Below are 7,781 nucleotides of genomic sequence, written 5' to 3' on the forward strand. Positions count from 1 at the left end.
GAAATCTACTGCCTAAGAAAAATGTAAAATAACAATCACCTCAATATTATACTGACTACAAACTATGTAACTCGTAGACCACATGAGAGTACCACATCTATGGAAGTACCATTAGGTTCAAAGTATATTTGTATATTTACCATAATAGCTCTGGCATATGGCAGACGTCTGCTCCTTAGGGGGTGAGAAACAGTATTATTACAACACATTTATAAAGTATTTGGGAACTTCAGGAACTTTTCTAATTAGCAATGGTCCAGATACCTATTTAGGGGCTCCAGTACTGCAGCACATGCACATGGAATATAGTAAGGGCATCCTATGGGACATTTATGTGGAAGTCCCTGCCTCTGCTACTTATAACTGCACTGCTTCAAACTCACTCTCCAGTATCTCCAGTGCCCAGGTACTCGATAAATAATGGCAAATGGATGTGTGTAATTGGTATGTTCCCAGATACAAGCCTCTGACCTTCTTGGGAGCAGCTATCAGAATCCTAATAAATAAATAAACAAATAAAATCCCACTGGGGTGCTGGATCATCCCTATAATCCCAGCACTCGGGAGGCTGAGGTAGGAGGATAGCCACAAGTTCAAGGACAGCCTGGGCTGCATAGTGAGTTCAAGGGGAGCCTGAACTACATAGTGAGACTGTGTCTCAAAGAAAACAAAAAGAAGAAAATTCCAATTAGAAATCTGGAGACATTTATTTTATGCTGTGCTATAGTTTCTTAAATACTTAAAAAGTAAATATGATTTGTTGTAATAACAATAAGTGAATGGCACTGACTTTGGGCTTATCTATATGGCATTCTCCAGGCAACAGAATATGAGAAATCTTCAATGTGCTTGGCCCTGACCCCTTGGACAACCATGAGAAGTTCATTCTAAAGTAGACAGGGTTCTCTGCAGAAAGACTCCCCAGTGAGAAATATGGAGCCCACTTGAGTCCACTGTGAAGCATGAAGCCAAGGCCAATTGAGAAAGGAATGAGAAAAATAAACATTATAATAAACTACCATCCACATGGCTTATAATCAGCATTACTCTGCAAAAGCTAATAAAATGAGGCTTTAAAAAAAAAAATTTAAAAAAAAAACTTTTGAGAGTACTCTGGAAAAAGACTCAAAGTAATAACTTAAAAGTATTCAAACAGCCCTAGGAAAGAAAGCACTGTACATGTTTGGTAAGGTTTTCAGCTGTTCTATGTAATTAAATCACCATGCTCTGAAGTTGAGTGAACACAGGGTAAGAGCCACAGAGCACAAGGAAGCTAAATTAGAATATTTAAAGTCACTTTCCTAATATAATCAGAGATAGATACTCTGACCATGTAAAAGCTCAGCTCTCTGAAAGATAAGGGGTTGCTACCTCCAGCTGAGGCCCTTTCCCAACACTACTGCACGTGTCTGACGTGAGCTAGCTATTCCCACTGAGGACTAAGCTTCAATCCTCCTAGAGCAGTGCCAAAGGTAACAACTGTAAGATACCACTAATTTAACAGCAGCTTTTCAGAACCAAAGGGGGGAAAAATCAACTACTCTAAATGTACACAAATTGGAGGTATTCTGATTTAATATAAAATGTGAGAAACACACCTTAGAATAAAGGAAATCCTGCACTTTCCTTTGAAACCACACCTACTAAGCCAAGACTAAATGAGCTTGCTGAGTCAAAGAGAACATACTATTTAAATAGAAAATCACGTTACCTTCATCCATTTGCTACCTGGTATGGAATGCCAAATTGAAAATATTTAAACAGAATATCAAATTAGCTTTAATCAATTCCCTTGTCAGCCTTGTTCTTCTGATGCACGCATAATTCGTCAGCACAACTACTGGCCTTCTTTATCTGACTTACTCGTTTTTAATATCAAGTGCCCTTCCAACAACTATTTTTAGTGTTATCATGAGTCAAGCACTGCTGCAGGACTAGGATAACAACAATAATCAAGGACTTATATGCCACTTTACTAAGAAGTCAGGAATATGTCTCTGCTTCCCAGAATATCACAGCATGACCCCCATACTTCTCCCTAATATGGACAACAAGGAATAAATAAGACATATTGGTTAAAACCATCAAAGCTTACACCTGCGTCTTCCTAAAACCTTTCCAAACAAACCTGCTTAATGTTAGCACAGTATGGTATCATACCTCCCTATATAGAACTATTCTGAAACAACCTTAAATGGATTAAGGTGCTAAGATTCTTGAGCAGATCAGCATAAAGCCCTTAAAGTAAATATGTCATCCTTTCCACCTAATGAAAATGATTCAGATTCACAGCACAGAATCTTCAATCTGAGACTCATAGGGACTATCCAGGAACAGTGGTACTCAAATTAGAATTTAAAGATACCTGGAAAACTTTAAAATTCTACTGCTACTGAAGCAGGAGGACTGCCGTAGTTCGAGGCCAGCCTGGACTACAGAGTAAAGCCCTATCGTTCATTCATCCATACATACATACTACTGCTAAAGCTGCACTCTCATAAGTAGTCAAATTTGAGAGCAATCAAGTTAATTGAAAACTGGCTGCTTTCCCACTACTTAAAGGACCACAGGTGTGCACTATGTCTTCTCATTGCAAGCAGAGAGCTTTCTGAACATATTGTATTAAGAATTGCTACAGGCCTAGTGGGTACTTAATCAGTTACAGGAAAGAGTTTCATGACTGGCTGTCAAACTGAGGTTTGAAAAAAGCACAAACCTAAACATCTGAAGGAAAAATACCTAAAATTGAATGTCAGAAAAGAAACAAAATAATAAAGCTATAAAAATCTTATTCCAAAATGTGTTAAGAAACTGATGTTCTGTTAAAAGTCAGGTTCCCAATTCTAAATACCTGAAAAGTAAGAGGCGGAGGGAAAATAACAACCTTCAGGCTGGCTTGTGAAGGGCTTTTGTTTAATATGTCTGAAAAGAATGCATATACAAAGATTGAGACATGAGAAAGCATTGGTTCAACACTAATGAAATCTACAAGAATTAGGATTTTGGGAAAATGAAAAAAATTACCTAAACATTTTAAAACCTGTAATCTGCAACAAAAATAAGCTGATAAAATCCCTATTAACACTAACAGTCTTCATAAGACTACTTGTATGATTTTTATTAAACTAGAGCGCCTCAACCGGTTGCTATATAGCTCCTCATTTGCAAAACAGAAATAAGGGGATTCCCCTAGTTGGTCCCCATGTTGTCAAGTGTTTTTCCCCACCCCTACCCACCCCAGCTTCTTAATGAAGCAGGCCTGCATCCTCACAACCTGAAAGAGGATGCCACTTATCCCACAGGCATCTGTCTTGTAGCACCACCCCTAGTATTTCCTCTGTGTGTCAGATCTTCAGGTGGGTTCTAGGAACACCAAACACCACTGAGTTGCAAATCTATGCTAAGCATATAAGACAATGACTGACGGGGAAATTTTTTAAATTACAAACTCAACCCATTTGGTGTATTTCAAAAAATGCAATACTCTTCTTCATTTATCAGTGAAAGAAGTTAAAATTAACTTCAAAATTAGCAAATGGCAAACAAATTTCCTTGCAAGTCACAGTCACAAAGAGCGCATCCTAGAAAAGAGGAGGGACAAGACAGCTTCCACCCACTTCAAGAGTTTCATCAAATACTGGATCTACTCAAGGGTGGAGAGGAAAAAAGGCAACTTTCAAAAAGGAGTATATTATTAAAGGAGGCATTTACTATACTCCTTCCTAAGAGCACCAGGTAGGGAACACGTTTTTCTAAACTAGACCTAGGAAGTGGAATGTGGAATCAATCCGTCCTCCTCCCCTAAGGGTTGTCCACTAATTAATGAATAAAAATAAAAATAAAAAAAAAAACAAGACTAAAAAACAAACCCCCACACGCACTCCCCCCCAAAAAAGAAGGGAAAAAAAATACTAAGATGTCCCAGATTACTCTCAAGTGGAACCAGGGAGCAGCTTCAACAATTCAAATTAGTCTGTTACAGAGTCATCACAAGCATGCCTTACTTTTTAAACAACAACAACAAAAAATTTGTTTTGAAACAACAAAACGAAAACTAGTACTGATCACTTTCTGACAATCACAATTACTCAAAATTAACTAGTACTGGGAGGGGTGGGGGCATACCTATTGGCCTTGTCTCACACGAGTGCATGTGGGTAGGTGAAGGGCATTTGTCATTATTGCAGAAACGAATTTTAATTTTTAATCTTTAGTTTGATTTAAACATTGCTTTTAGTATGATGCCGACACCAGCTGTGCAGAAAGGGATCTGGAGAGATGTTCATAGCAGCACACACCTGCGGCTCTTCTTCGGTTCTGGAGGTTCCAGGGCAGCCAATATTGCTTCATCAAACACATTCTTTAGGCCTTTCTGAAAAGGGGTAGAAAGAAGAAATGGGCAGTCTGATTTTCAGCGCAAATAGAGCTAGAATTCAAGTTTAAAACAGTTAAACCCCCAAGAGTGTGCAAAGAAAGAAACATTAAATACAATCCTAAATCTCAACGCAATAGTCTCACTTCACCAAGTTTTGTCCTGGCAGGGCACTGGAAAGATTCAGCAATGCAGGAGCAGAGGAGCAGATGTTCATGAGTGAGACAGTGGTCCTTTGAGAAAGCTTTTTGCAGACCAATGTATGTCACAAGAAGCAAACAAGCACATGTGTCATTTGCTCATTCAATATAAGTTTGTAATCTGCTGTTGATACATTTTACATAGAAACAAGGGAAGCAGCTCTGCATTCAAGTGAAACAGCTGGATGTGCAGACTGAGAGAATGCCTGGGCAGTGGCATCCTTATTCTATGGAAGGCACAGGCAAAGACAGAAAGCACAGTCATGGCAGCTGCCATAGAGATTCACTTTGAACCCCTTTATCCCACCAATTAGAGCCAAGGGGATACAAGCAAGCAAACAGGTGAGTACCTGATACATATGTAAAATCAGAGCCAGTCAGTGTAACAGGAATAAAGCTTCACCAGGCATTATACAAACAATTGTATATTTTTAATTTCAAATTTTAAAAGTAACCACAATTGTAAGTTTCCTTCACAACAATAAAATTAGAAGCAGGAAATATAAAGAAGGCAGCTTTACATCTCAACATTAACAAACCTTAAGTCAACTATTAAAATGGATGCTATCTTAAAAGATAATGTAACAAGTAACTCATAAAGCAGTAGCAGATACATATCTTCCCCACCCCAGACTGACAAATACTCCACTACAGCACAGACAGCCAAAGCAATAGCAACACAAAATTTTGCTGCACAAAGAAAACCAGAAAAGAATCCTCCCTTCCCCATTATATTCTACTAGCAAGTCACCCTTTTTCCATAAAGTTTGTCATGCAATTACAATTAACAATTGATCATAAGAGTAAAATGATGTTTGTGTTTCTTTCTCCATCTAGAACTATGATCTAGAAATGTTAAAACTCTTATTTTTCTCCAAGAGGACATCCTTAATGCCAGACCATGTTCCCTTTTGTAAAAGAAATCCAAACCAAACAGCTCTGAGCATCAGGCAACTCAAGCAGCAGAAAGTTAAGTGAGTCCAACTTGACTACTGATCACAAAAAATATTCTATTAAGATATTGCATTCTTGATCAAAAACTAATACAGAGGTTGCTCTAAGGTGGTGAGTAAAAAGACGCAGAGGCTTTCAAACAGGATGATTTTATTCCTTTGTTTTTAAACGATCTTTCTACAGTAGTGGGACAGGAAGCAGCAGCAAAGAGGGGAAGGAGAAAACAGTTTAGAATATACAGCACTTCCTTTTGGGTTGAGTTTCCGGAGGCTCGAGGGCAGCTAGGATAGCCTCATCAAACACATTCTTCAGACCTCTCTACAAGACAGAGGGAAAGAGAGAGAATAGCAGCCAGGTTAGAGGATTAGAAAGACTAGCAGATACAATAGCAGTCGGATTAAATGAGCTGAATTCACAGAAGCATTGTGCTTAAAGAAAAATAAAATCCCAGAATGCTAGATCTTAAACACAATATTGGTAGATAACTGAACAAAAACTACCTCAAAAAGGGGGAGATGGGGCCTACCTAAGAAAGAAAACTTTTATGAAAATACACGTTATTTCTAAAATAAACACACAATGAAATCTAATATTGTAACATTTTATGAAAATAATGCCAGGAAATAAAAAATGGATATGTAGGGCCAGGTGTGATGGCACATACCTGTAATCCCATCATTCGAGCCAGGAGGATTATCTTGAGTTTGAGGCCAGTCTGGGCTACCTATGGAGTTCAAGGCCAGCCTGAACTCCATGAAACCCTGTTGTTGCCCCCTCTCAAAAAAAAAAGGATATGTGCAGACAAGACAGATGCATTGGGTAATCAAGCCTTGTACAATCCCCCAGTACTTCTACTGATAAGAACAGCATATATCTTTTGGAAATAGATCCATTATAATTTCAGGCTTATGTGAATTCAGCCCCTGAATAACTGAAGGACACAAATAGCAGACTAACAGGCATGCTACATGTTTCTAGGTTCAGTGACATATCTGGATTGGATTAATCAGGGTTTCAGAGTAAATCAGTTCCCCAGAACAAAACGGTTCAAACATATTTAGGAGTATTCACTGTGCAACAATAGCAACTGGAGGAATTTAAAAGAATGGACTCTAGAAACAGCATACACTTCAGTTATTCAGAAATGTTATTTGAGCAAGTAACCACCACCCAAGTTACACGAAACAAAGAATGGGGCCCTAGAATGAGTTTTAGCAAGCAATCTAGTGCTTTCAAATGTCTGCATGGGAATCATAGCATAAAGCATGGTGTGAAAACAAAGAATAGTCTCAGATCTACAGGGATTAAGATGTAGAAATACACTTACACCTCAGCCAGAAACTCCAACGTGACAGTGGACTCAGTAGTAGTGGTACCTTGGGCCCAGGTCTACAGATTCATCTAAACTCACCTAAATCTGAAGCCACAGATTTACCACCCAAAGCAATCTCATGTATCTTTAGGTCAGTTTTTAATCTCAAGTAAAAATGTCCCAAAAGTCCCAGAACAGGGCTCTAACTTTTATGTACCAACCCAGACTACCCCAGATACTCCCTTCTTCATACTCTATATCCCCACAACAGCATCCCAGAGGAATGGTACCCACACATTGTTTTAGATACAAAATAAATGGGGTTGGAAGTGTAGCTCAGTGGTGCGCGCCTGACTGGCAAGGACAAGGTCCTGAGTTCGATCTCCAATACCAAGAAGAAAAAAAGGCAAGCCAACAAAATAAGTGAGATAGCAATCAGTACTCAAAAGGAGGCAAAAGGTTCTTAAGATCTTCTTTATTCTACATCATTTACATGGTAAAAATTCTATAGAAAGCTAAAGTTCTTCTGCAATTCTTTCCACATCTAGGTACAAACTCATAATCAAATACAAAGGAAGAGAGATAAAAAGGCAAATCTTTTATAATTAAAAAATAAGACCATTAGAAACTAGGTTTATATGCCATAACAAGGAAATCTTTTCTTGCATTGTAAACAAGTATCAACAAATATTCTATGAAATAAAACTAATCTAGACTTTACCCACTGTCTGTTTATATAAAGAGGTTAGTTTTAAAAGAATCAATGCCGGGCATGGTGGCACATGCCTGTAATCCCAGCCTTTGGGAGGCTGAGGCAGGAGGATTGCTTTGAGTTCAAGACCAGCTTGGGCTACATAGTGAGTTCCAGGTCAGTCTCAACTACATAGTGAGACCCTGTCTCAAAATAAAATAAAATTAAAATAATAAAATTAAAAAAAAAAAT

The 7,781-nt window shown here is 38.3% G+C and overlaps 1 protein-coding gene across 2 annotated transcripts in view; it reads right to left on the reverse strand.

Moving 5' to 3' along the window:
- Nucleotides 1–3,711: 3,711 nt before the first annotated feature.
- Cdc42 (cell division cycle 42) overlaps nucleotides 3,712–7,781 on the reverse strand; it is a 41,882-nt gene continuing 37,812 nt past the window's right edge. The window contains exon 6 of one of the 2 annotated variants that reach the window (XM_010626009.2): nucleotides 3,712–4,372. In XM_010626009.2, the coding sequence (XP_010624311.1) occupies nucleotides 4,283–4,372 (90 nt within the window). In that variant the 3' untranslated portion in view covers nucleotides 3,712–4,282. Of the gene's footprint in view, nucleotides 4,373–5,024; nucleotides 5,845–7,781 lie in introns of those variants that run through there. The other variant, XM_010626010.3, reaches the window with a different exon arrangement.

Source organism: Fukomys damarensis, unplaced genomic scaffold, assembly GCF_012274545.1.
Source record: "Fukomys damarensis isolate Sample0158 unplaced genomic scaffold, DMR_v1.0_HiC HiC_scaffold_23, whole genome shotgun sequence".
In the NCBI taxonomy this organism is placed as follows: domain Eukaryota; kingdom Metazoa; phylum Chordata; class Mammalia; order Rodentia; family Bathyergidae; genus Fukomys; species Fukomys damarensis.